Source organism: Gopherus flavomarginatus, chromosome 7 (assembly GCF_025201925.1).
Source record: "Gopherus flavomarginatus isolate rGopFla2 chromosome 7, rGopFla2.mat.asm, whole genome shotgun sequence".
Classification (NCBI taxonomy): domain Eukaryota; kingdom Metazoa; phylum Chordata; order Testudines; family Testudinidae; genus Gopherus; species Gopherus flavomarginatus.
Window position 1 is genome coordinate 39,132,599 of NC_066623.1, and position 12,001 is coordinate 39,144,599.

The window sequence follows — 12,001 nt, forward strand, 5'->3', positions numbered from 1 at the left end:
AGGCTGGGCTGTACTGAGCTCTGCTGCATGGAGGCCAAGGTCCTGAGGACTGGCCCTGCTCATGGGGCTGGCTAGGCCCAGGGCGCAAGGCTAGCAGGTGGCTGGAGGGCAGCTAGCCCTTCCAAATGGTCCAGCTCTAGCTGCCTCCCCACACACAGGAGCCAGAGTGCGACTCCCCCAGGCAGCAGGAGCAGGGGGCCCAGGGTCACTAGATAACCTTCACTGGGACATCTGCAGCACCAAGCAGGAGACCCCAGTGGTGAAGGTTTGGCCCCAGTGGGGCGAACTCGGAGGGCCTGGTTATGGATAGCCTCATGAGGCAGGGAGCTGGCTGCAGGGACTCAGCAGGCCCAGCCCCTGCAGCGTAAGGGCATAGTGCCCCTTCACTGCTAATCCCCCTGCCTCCCCAGTGTATGGCCCTGGAACTGCTCAGTCAGACCCCAGGGTGGCTGCCTGCCTCTCCCTGCAGGGCAGTGACATGGCCAAACGCCTGTCCACACCCAATGCCTGGGGGTCTCGCTGCCTCTGATCCACTCACCACATGGGGGTCCTGGTGAGAGCCTGGGCCCTGGGGGATTTCAGGGAGTAACCTGCTTGTGCTCCGGCCAGGATGCCTATTGAGGTGGAAGAAGGTGGGCGTGCCTTGGGGTGTGGACGGGGAAGGGGCATGTCCCCTCGGGGCAGGATACCTGTCCGGAGGCCCAGGACTGGCCAGTCCATCTGCTCTGCTCACGCCCAGCGAGACCATGTCAGCCAGCTCAACCTTCCCCACTGACTCAGCACACCTGTCAGTCTCGTAGAAGAGGAGAGACTTCTCCAGGGAGCACCAGACACGGTGCACTTCTGCAGGGAACACACTGTCAGCAAAGGCAGGCCCCTACCACACCGAGCAGCCTCTCTCCATCCTAGCCACCATGGGGCCTGGCCCATACATACCATCTCTGCTCTTCCTGGTGCTGGAGAGCTTGGAGAGGGCTGGTACCTTGTAGAGGTAGCCACTGTGCACCACAGGCTGGGTGATCTCATTGTAGACCCCTTCCAAACTCAGCTCCTGTGTGCTGGGGCTCCCTGCCAAACACAATAACCTAAGAACGGCCATACTGGATGTGACGTTATTGACATGAACTGTGACCAAATAGATCATTGTTGCAACCAGGGTCTTATGGTGGTACCAGATCTTGTACAGAGGAGGTTAAGTGGGGGTGTCTATGGAAAGGATGTAGTTTGCTGGTTATGATTATGCTCTCTGTATCATTTTTGTACTTGAAGTTATGAATATTGGCTATGTACTCGTATCTCAATGTGTTTGATTCTAAGTAGCCTCAAGTGAAGCATTTGTTCAGCTTCTTGAGAAAGAACTGTTCTCAAGAAATGCCCAATCAAGAAACACTTAACTGACAGTGAACTTTGGGAGATGCCAATCCACATCTGAACTTTCCTGGGAACATTCAAACTAACATGTAAACAATAGTGTAAGCTGAATCATTCATGGACATGTGACTTGCTCAGGTGGCTACAAACTCCATCTTGTTGCTGTGATTTTGAACAGAAGAACAAAGGGGTTTCCACCCACAACGAGAGAATATAAAAGGCCCTGGAAGCCTCTCCATTTTGTCTTCAGCTGGCTTAAGAGATGGCCTCTCCACCCCCAAGAGATGCCTGAAAGAAACTGGAACAAAGGACAGTAACCATGAGGATGTGAGTGATTGCTGGACCCAGACTAGGAAGGAGTCTAGTCTGTGAAAAAAGCTTATTGGAACATCTCTAAGGGTGAGATTTACCTGGATGCAGTTTCTTATATATTAGGCTCAGACTTGCTTGTTTTGCTTCATTTTGCTTGGTAACTTACTTTGTTCTGTCTGTTATTACTTGGAGCCACTTAAATCCTACTTTTTATACTTAATAAAATCACTTTTGCTTATTATTGAACCCAGAGTTAGTGACTAATACCTGGGGGAGCAGACAGCTTTGCACATCTCTCTATCGGTGTTATAGAGGGCGGACAATTTATGAGTTTACCCTGTATAAGCTTTATACAGAGTAAAATGGATTCATTTGGAGTTTAGGCTCCCAGAAAGACGAAATACTGGGTGCTAGGAAAGTCTCTGTTAACTAAGAAACCCCTGAACTGAGTGGATCTCAGTTTCAGTGAACTGCAGGGTGGCATGGCCCAACCTCTTGGTCTGTGCTGTAATTGACTGGAGTGTCTTACTCAGCAACACAAGAGTGGATGGTAGCCTTCTCTGGCAGGGGGGTTTGTTCTCAGTGGTACCGCAGCACATCTAGTGACAGTCTTAAGGGGATTTCTGTGACCGAACCTGTCACACTGGGTCAGAGCAGTGGTTCATCTAGCCCAGTGTCCTGTCTTCTAACAGTGGTCAATGCTAGGTGCTTCAGACGGAATGAACAGAACAGTGCAATTATCGAGTGATCCATTCCCTATTGTCCTCTCCCAGCTTCTGTCAGTAAGAGGCTAGCGACATGCAGAGCTTGGGATTGCATCACTGACCATCTTGGCTGATAGCCATTAATGGACCTATCCTCCAGGAATTTATATAGTTCTGTTTTGAACTCTATTACATGTTGGCCTTCACAACATCCCCTGGCAATGAGTTCCATGGGTTGACTGTGAGTTGTTGAAGAAGCACATCCTTGTGTTTTTTTTTTCCAGCTGCCTATTAATTTCATTAGGTACCCCTGGTTTTTAGGTTATGTGAAGTGGTCAATGGCACTTTCCTAGCCACTTTTTCCACACCATTCCTGATTTTATTGACCTTTATCATATCCTCCCTTAGCCATCTCTTTTCTGAGATGAACAATCCCAGTCTTTTAAATCTCTTCTATGAAGCTGTTCCATACCCCTAAATCATTTTTGTTGCCCTTTGAATTTTTTCCAATTCTAATATATCTTTTTGACATGGGTGACCAGAATTGCATGCAGTATTCAAGGTGTGGGCATACCATGGGTTTTACTCCTGAGGGCATTCTGCACAAAAACATTAAAAATTATGTACACAATATTTAAAATTCTGCATATGTTATTTGTCAATAAATGTGGAGGCTCCAGCATGGCACAGGGAAGCACAGGCCACTGGCTGCACAGAGGTGGGAGATCACTGTGCAGCTCCCCCTCAGAACATGGACTCAGTGGTGAGGCTGCACCCAACCCTGACACAGCGCAAAGACCAGGCCTGAACCAGACACATTCCAGGGCCCTGCCCCTCGGTGCCAGGTGCACCAGATGTGGGCAGGCAGGCTCAGCAAAGCAGGATCTAAGTGTGGAGGGGCATAGTGTGGGGGGATCCAGGTGTAGGTTGAGAGGGCTCTGTGTGGGGCAATCTGGGTGCAGGTGTCTCAGTGGGGTCTGGGTGTGGGGGGAGCTGGATGCACAGGAGCTTGTTGGTGGGGTTCTGGATGCAACAGTAATGGGATTCTGCAGGGGGGTCTAGGTGAAGGTAGTTAAGGCTCAGCAAGGGGGGGTCTGGGTGTGGGGGGCTCAGTGGGGGATTCCAGATGCTGTGTGAGTGGGGCTCAGTGGGGTGGGGATCCATGTGCAGCAGGTTGGGATTTGGTAGGCTGAGGATTTGGGTGCAGGTGGCTTGTCAGGTGGTCCAGGTGCAGTGGGAATGGGCTCATCAGAGGGGGTTCTGTGTATGAGGGAGTCTAGATGCACAGGGATTGGGCAGATGGGGGAGCAGCTCCCGGTACAGCGATACCTCTCCCTGCAGCTCAGGAGTGATGGACGCAGGAAGCATGCCGCAGGGGGAGGGGGAGTTAGCAGAGCTTCCTACTGCCAGGGGAGAAATCTAGGGGTGGGTCTGACAGTCCCAAATGCCGTGCGGGGGAAGAGGAAGTGCCATCCTCCCCAGCCTAGACGGGACAGGATAGGAGCCATCAGTTGGGTCTTCTTCAGTCCAGCTCACTGCCCCCCAGTGATTTACCTCTGCTGGCTGCCCTGGGCACCCGAAACATACTGCTGGTGAGGGTCGTATGACCGCTCTTGTGACTTCCCTGTCAGAAAGTCATTTTTCTGCAGGGAAGCAAAGAAATATGTGGGGGACATAAATTTTGCACAGTGGTGCAGAATTCCCCCAGGAATAGCATTTATATAGTGGCATTATGATATTTACTGTCTTATCTTCTATCCCTTTCCTAATGGTTCCTAACATTGTTAGCTTTTTGATTACTGTTGCATAATGAGCAGAAATTTTCAGTGAACTATCCACAATGATTCAAGATCTCTTTCCTGATGGATAAAAGCTAATTTAGATCCCATCATTTTGATATGTATAGTTGGGATGATGTTTTCCCGTGTGCATTACTTTGCAGTTATCAACATTAAATTTCATTTGCCATTTTGTTGCCCAGTCATCCAGTTTTGTGACATCCCTTTGTAACTCTTTGCAGTTTGCTTTGGACTTAACTATCTTAAGCAGTTTTGCATTGTCTTCAAATTTTGCCACCTCACTGTTTGCCCCTTTCTCCAGATCATTTATATTGAGCAGCACTGGTCACAGTGTAGATCCCTGGGAAACACCATTATTTACCTCTCTACATTCTGAAAACTGACCATTTATACCTACCCTTTGTTTCCTGTCTTTTAACCAGTTACTGATCCATGAGAGGACCTTCCCTCTTACCACATGACTGCCTACTTTGCTTAAGAGCCTTTGGGGAGGGACCTTGTCAAAGGCTTCCTGAAAGTCCAAGTACACTATATTCATTGGATCCCCTTTGTCCACATGCTTGCTCATGCCCTCAAAGAATTTCAGTAGATTGGTGAAGCATGATTTACCTTTACAGAAGATGTGTTGACCCTTCCCCAACACACTGCAGGGGGTAGCAGAGCAAAACCTGTGGGTGCTGTGACCCCATGGAAACATTGTCACCTTGTGGGAGTTGTGTGGTGACCCTGGGCAGGTCAATGGAACAGAGTGTGGGGAAAGGGGGGTGTTCCAAAAGCGGTGGGTTGTATGTGAGGCTGGGAGATTCCATGTGGGGCAGTGGGATTCCGGGGGAGGTGGAGTTCTGTGTTGGCAGGGTGTTTCCAGAGATGGTGGGTTGCCTGCAGAGCAGAGAGTCCCCTCCTAGTGCAGGACACAGGGGGCTCACAGGCATCTCTCTCAGTCTGCCATGGCTCAAAGATGGGCGCAATGTGGGATCATGACAAAGCTGGCCCCTGCGGGATCTGGAGAACTGTAGGATCGGCCCCTTGGGATGGCTGGCTCTAGCTGGAGCCTCAGCCTCATGGCTCTCTTCTGATGCCCCAATGTTCCACGGGAAAATGGGTGGCACAAATTTGCCAATGCAGAGGGCAGCAGGACCAGAATGGGCATGGGCAGGGGTGGGGGCACTGACAGATAAGCCACCCCCCCCCCACTGCTATGGGGCAGGGGGCTCTGGGATCTCCAGTTACCTGGATGGTTCCCATGCCAGCTGTTCTCAGGGGTCTGCCAGAGCTCGGTTCCCTGTGACCCGTCGCAGCCCCCTGTGTCAGCTGCCAGCCCGGCTTCAGTGGCAGAGAAGAACTGCAAGATCGTCTTCAGCAGGCCAGGCCCTGCCACAGCAACACAGAGCGCCTAGGGCAAGAGACACAATCAGGGGACCAGGGCTCTCTAGCCACTGCATGCCCCCTGCTCCATGGACACCTGGCTGCCAGCTCTGGGGAAGGAAGGGGAGCCATGCATGCATGTGTGCCCACACAGAAGGTCGGACCTATCCTGCCCATCCCCACGGCCTCTGAGCTCCTGCCACAAGTGCAGGAAGGGGTGTTAGTCAGTGAAGGAGTTCACTGCACTCTCCAGAGCCTGTGCCAAGCCCAGCCTGCCAGTTACCTGCAGCACGTCATCCTGGGAGGTGTAGCTGGGGTGCGGGCGGCGGTACCGCCCATCGCGGTATTTGTGAGTGACGAAGACCTGTCTCTGCTCTGCGCTGGAGTCTGGGTAGAGTGCCTCAGAGGGCGGGAGACGTGCGGCCCAGAATCGGTTCGCTCGCTCGTTCCCCAGCATGATGAACAGCTGAATGAAAGTGCAGAGTCACTGAGGGAGGGGGCGAGATAGCACGGGGGGATCCTGTGGATCATCGAGGGGGAACATCGCAAGCCCCTGGAGGGGGCTGGGTGTCAGAGATGGACTGGGGATGCCCTGGGGGAATGCTGTGGGTCCTCTCCCCCATGCCAGGGCATCCCCAGGAAGATCAGCACACACACACTCCTGCCAGACCCAGACCGTGACACACATTTCTGTAATGTCAGCTCCGCCTTGTGAGTGCTGGCCATGGCAGCGCACGGGGGGGGGGGGGCAAGCTGGACAGTCTCTGTACCTGGACAATCTCATTGCTCCAGACACTGGTGTCAAGCTTCAAGCTCTGCACCTTGGACACGCTGGAGCCCAGGCTTCGGTGCTGACCTGTCAGGAGCAGCAGAGAGACTGTGAGCAGCCTGGCTGCATAGCAACTGCACAATTGCTACGTCACCAACCCGGCCAGCCAATCCACCCACCTGCTCACACCTTCTGACCCCACTACACAGCCCCACACTGCCCCGCCTGCCCCATATACTGACTCGGCCACCCACCCGCCATCCCACTGACCCACCTGGCCCATGTACTGACCAACCCACCCACCATCCCACTGACCCACCTGGCCAATATACTGACCCATTCACCCGCCATCCCACCGACCCACCTGGCCCATGTACTGACCCACCCACCTGCCATCCCACTGACCCACCTGGCCCATATACTGACCGACCCACCCACCCACCATCCCACCAACCCACTTGCCCATATACTGAACCACTCACCTGCCACCTCATTGACCAGTCTGGCCCATAAATGGACTCACCCACCTGTCATCCCCCTGACCTGCCTGGCCCATACACTGACCCACCCACCCACCTGCCTCATATACTGACCCAACCACCCGACAAACCACCCACCTGCCTGGCCCATATACTGACCCACCCACCCACCATCCCACTGACACACCTGGCCCATATACTGACGCACACACCCACCATCCTACTGACCTACCTGGCCCATATACTGACCCACCCACCCACCATCCCACCAACCCACCTGGCCCATATACTGACCCACCCACCCACCATCCTGCCAACTCGCCTGGCCCATATACTGACCACCCCTTGCCATCTCACTGACCCGCCTGGTCCATATACTGACCACCCCCTACCATCTCACTGACCCGCCTGGTCCATATACTGACCACCCCTTGCCATCTCACTGACCCGCCTGGTCCATATACTGACCACCCCTCGCCATCCCACCCACCCACCTGCCCATACAGTGAACCACTCACCTGCCATCCCACTGATCTTCCTGGCCCATGAACAGACCCACCCACTCACTGGGTTCACATACTGACCCACCAATCCACCACTATACCATTGACCCGCCTGACCCATATACTGACTCACCTGCCCATCATCCCAGTGACCTGCCTGGCCTATATACTGACCTGATGAGCCACCATTCCTCTGACTCACTTGGCCCATATGCTGACCCACCCACCTGCCATCCTACATGCCTGCCTGGCTCATATACTGACCCACCTACTCACCATCCCACTGACCCGTCTGACCCATATGCTGATTCACCCTCCCGCCATCCCACTCCAATTGGCCAATATACTTGCCCACCCAACTACCTGCCAACCCACCTGGCTGATATACTCACCCATTGACCGACCCAACTGATATACCTGCCCGCCTAAACACAAACTCACCTGGCTGATATATTCCCTCACCCACCTGACAACCCGCCTGGCTGATATACCACACACCTGCCCCATATACCCACCCACCAGCCCGATACACCCAACCACCAACTTGCGCAGCTGATATACCAATCTGCCTACACACTGACACACCCAAGCAGATATACTGCCCCGCTCAGCCAGTATACCCACTCACCAATCCGCCCGGCCAATATATCCACCCTCCCAAACTATCTACTGCCCCACCCAGCCCTCATCCCATGGATCCGTCAAGAACTCTTACCCACCCCTCCCCTGCCAGCAGGGAAGAGAGGGAGGAAATGCACTGGCCTGCACACTGCTTGCAGATCACCACGCACAGGTTGATGGATGCCCAGTCGGGGCTCAGAGCTCTGCAGTCAGCACAAAACTTGTTGGCTTTGTTGGACCAGATTTTCTCAGCCACCTCATAGTCATACAGCATCTCTGCAATGGCATCCTGCAGCGCCTCCATCCACTCCCGCTTTTCCCGCTCTGACTCGGCCACGAAGCTGGGCAAAGGCACAGCCAGGAAACTCAGAGTGTCCTGGGCTCATCCTTGGGCACCCGAGTTACACAAAGTCCCGCTGCAGCACCCAGGTAGGCTGGGGCACCCAAAATGCTACCCAGCCTCCAGCCAAACTCCCGACTGGCGTCCCCCAGCGCAGTTACCTGAAGATCTTGAGCGGGCTGATGAGCTCGAAGCTGCGGTTCTTGGCCTCCCGGATGGTGGCGCCGTGGAGCTCGATCAGGCAGATGGCAATGCCCATTTTAAAGAACTACGAATGGAGACGGATGCAGTGAGAGGCTGCAGCCTTAGCCCTGCAGTGCCATGGCCCAAGGCCAGGTGGCACAGCACCTCCAACCCTGCAGGACAGCTGCAGACACTCCAGGTACCCCCACAGACAGCAATGTCTGCATGGGACATTCTCCTCCTTGGCATGCCAGTGGGCCCGCTTTGCCAGCATGCACTAAGACTCTACACAAGCACATACCCTGTGGGGTGAGGGGTGTGGGCACACACCCCTTCGCACACTACCCATGCGAGGAATAATCTAGCTCTGGTGAGGTGGGGAGTAAGAATCTGCTCTTACAGCCTAAGCCTGTCTGCTACACTATCCTCTCTGTCCTGTCCCCAGTCCCTGGCTCCTCAGGCACGCTGCTGGAGGTGGGCCAGGCCAGGGAGAATGGCCACCCCGTGTTAGGGAGGGGGAGCAACTGGCTCTGAAGCCAGGGGCCAGCATCTCCCCATCCCAGCCCAGTGCCCTCTCCTCCGCCAGGTCCCGCAGGGGAAGAGGCCGGACCCCAGTCAGAGCAGCCTGGCCCGCGCTGGCATTAGGCACACGTAAAGCCACGGGGACTGCAGGAAACTCCCCCAGACTGTACCTGAGCGGGCATCCCAAGCTCCTTGTCCTGCCCACAGGTGTGGGCACACAGGCTCCAGGCGATTGTCTCTGCTCTTGGCCACAGGGGCCTCAGCAGCATGTGGGTCCCCCCCTTGGGAGTCCCAAGCTGGGGCCGTTGAGTGCTGGGCCCAGGCTCTCGGGGATGGCCTCAGACTCCGCCTGGCTTCATGCTCCTAGGGGGACTCTGGGGCTCCCTATCTGCAGCACGGCCAGGCCCCGCCTTGCTCACCTGCTCGTTCTTGTACAGCCACATGTTGGACAGGCTGAGGGCTGCGAACAGCTTGGACTTGTGGCCCTTGAGCTCCAGGGTGCCACACTTCTGGCAGTGAGTGCTGCTGGCCCAGCGGGGCTGGGGGCTGACCAACCGCTGCTCTGCCACCTTCCTCTGCAAGGTGGAGCACCACTCATTCCTCTGAGCTGCAGGGCACAGCAGGGGCAGGGTGGAGGCAGGCAGTGAGTGTTCACACACAGTCAGGCACCACTGGCTCTGGGCGTAGCCAGGACACCACGGACAGAGCCCAGCCAGGAGCCAGCCCTGGACACCCCTCCCACCCTCTAGGCTCAGGAAGCAGAGCAGGGATGAGCAACTGGCCCAGCAGCAGCAGAGGGGCACTTGCTGTGGCAGATCTGGAGAAGCTCTCTGTGGTGGCAGGCTGGGTTGGGGGAGCAGTAAGCGCTGTCACTGGGAAGTAGAGACTCCACGGGGAAGCAGTGACTGAGGGAGGTTGTGGGTGGGGAGGCAGGGAGAGGAATGGTCCATACAGGGGGCACAGAAATTGGGCTGGAGGAAGCAGCTGTGGCGGAGGGAAGAGTTGTGGATGCAGGCACCTAAGGGAGTTTGGGCTGAAGGATCTGCAGCAGGGAAGAGGGCTCTGGCTGGGTGAGGGGAAAGCTCTAGCCAGGGGCTGTGGATTAGGGGCTGTCTCTGGCTGGGGGGTGCTCTGGCTGGGGGCTGTGGATTGGGGGTGGTTTCTGGAGGGGGGGTCTCTGGCCGGGGGTTTCTCTTACCTTCATTCTCAGCTCTGAAGAGAAAGATCCTGTGGCTCGTGACGACCTGGAACTTGTTCTCCTTGGTGGCACGTGCCATCTCGATGACAGAGAGCGGGATCACACCCTTGGGATACGGCTCCTGGAATGACCCCATGAGGGTTACACCCCACACTCTGAGAGGATCCCATTGCCCCCGCTGGCAGTGCACCCCCTTCAAGCAGGGTCCAGGGAGTTTGCTTTGAGCTAACAGTGTTTACACGGCCCTTTTGTTACCTAGAAGCTCTGTGTTCTTGGGGAACCAGGGTGCAGTACCCAGCCTGTCTGACTCATGAAAGACCTTCCCCGCCTCCCAGCCTCTGCTTTAACCAAAACCGATCAGAAGAAAGACTTACAAAATGCAATGAAAAGGCAGTGGGAGACACACCTGACCCCCTGGGATAAGGGTGTCATAAACAGATAAGTAAGAGTTAATAGAACAAAAGTGCTTCATATCTCTTTTGCCTGGAAAGGGTTAACAAGAACAGTGAGCCTGGCTGTCACTTGACCAGAGGACTAATCAGAGGACAGGATACCTTCAAATCTTGAGGGAGGGAAGTTTTTGTGTGTGCTGTTAGTGTTTGGTTGTTGTTCACTCTGGGGGCTCAGAGGGATCGGATGTGCAACCAGGTTTCTCTCCAATACAGGCTTTTATAAGTTTAAAATAGTGAGTACTGGATAGATAAGGCGAGCTAAGCTTATGTTTGTTTTCTTTATTTGCAAATGTGTATTTGGCTGGGAGGAGTTCAAGTTTGTATTTTGCTGAAAGGATTTTAATTTGGTACTTTTATACTTAGGCTGGGAGGGTATTCCCAGTGTCTATAGCTGAAAGACCCTGTAACATATTCCATCTTAAATTTACAAAGATAATTTTTACCTTTTTTCTTTCTTTAATTAAAAGCTTTTCTTGTTTAAGAACCTGATTGTTTTTTATTCTTGTGTGAGACCCCAGGGGATGGGGTCTGGATTCACCAGGGAATTGGTGGGGAGAAAGGAGGGAAGGGGGGGAGAGAGGCTAATTTCTCTCTGTGTTAGGATTACTGTCTCTCTCAGGGAGAATATGGGAGGGGAAGAGAGAAGGAGGGAGGAAGGTGGATTTTCCTCTCTGTTTTAAGATTCAAGGAGTTTGAATCACAGTGATCTTCCAGGGTAACCCAGGGAGGGGAAGCCTGGGAGAGGCAACGGTGAGGGAAAGGGTTTACTTTCCTTATGTTAAGATCCAGAGGGTCTGGGTCTTGGGGGTCCCTAGGCAAGGTTTTGGGGGGACCAGAGTGTACCAGGCACTGGAATTCCTGGTTGGTGGCAGCGCTACAGGTTCTAAGGTGGTAATTGAGCTTAGAGGAATTCATGCTGGTACCCCATCTTTTGGACGCTAAGGTTCAGAGTGGGGGTTTATACCATGACAAAGGGCGACAGGATTAAGGAAACTCCCCTAGCTTCATCTGCATCAAAGATGGGACAAGGAGGCATCTCCATTAGCATACAGAATGGAGAACAGAGATTCCAAAGCAAGAACTGCACAGAACTCTGGGACCAGAAAAGCTGGGAAGCACTGCATCATGGGGGATCTCTGCTCCAGATGCTAATGAACCCACACCTGCACACACCCAGCTCAGTAGTTATCAGACCAATTCTAGTAATAAATCCTTTATTGGTCTCCAAAATAGTGAAGCTGCCTAATTGCATTGTGAGCTCCCTCAAAAGAACAATGCTCACAGCCAGGAATGATCAACTTCCATTATCTAGCCTGAACAAAACAACTTTGGAATATTCCCTTGAGCCATCAGTGTATACATAAACAAATCTAGTGTTCTCCA

General features: G+C 53.8%; 1 protein-coding gene across 1 annotated transcript in view; it reads right to left on the reverse strand.

The window, feature by feature from the left end:
• ARAP3 (ArfGAP with RhoGAP domain, ankyrin repeat and PH domain 3) overlaps positions 1-12,001 on the reverse strand; it is a 55,446-nt gene that overhangs the window by 17,409 nt on the left and 26,036 nt on the right. The window contains exons 8-16 of the mRNA XM_050963450.1: positions 10,167-10,287; positions 9,388-9,575; positions 8,425-8,531; positions 8,065-8,264; positions 6,322-6,407; positions 5,835-6,017; positions 5,417-5,579; positions 937-1,068; positions 690-843 (exon numbers count right to left, since the gene is read on the reverse strand). Of these exons, the coding sequence (XP_050819407.1) occupies positions 690-843; positions 937-1,068; positions 5,417-5,579; positions 5,835-6,017; positions 6,322-6,407; positions 8,065-8,264; positions 8,425-8,531; positions 9,388-9,575; positions 10,167-10,287 (1,334 nt within the window). The remainder of the gene's footprint in view (positions 1-689; positions 844-936; positions 1,069-5,416; positions 5,580-5,834; positions 6,018-6,321; positions 6,408-8,064; positions 8,265-8,424; positions 8,532-9,387; positions 9,576-10,166; positions 10,288-12,001) is intronic.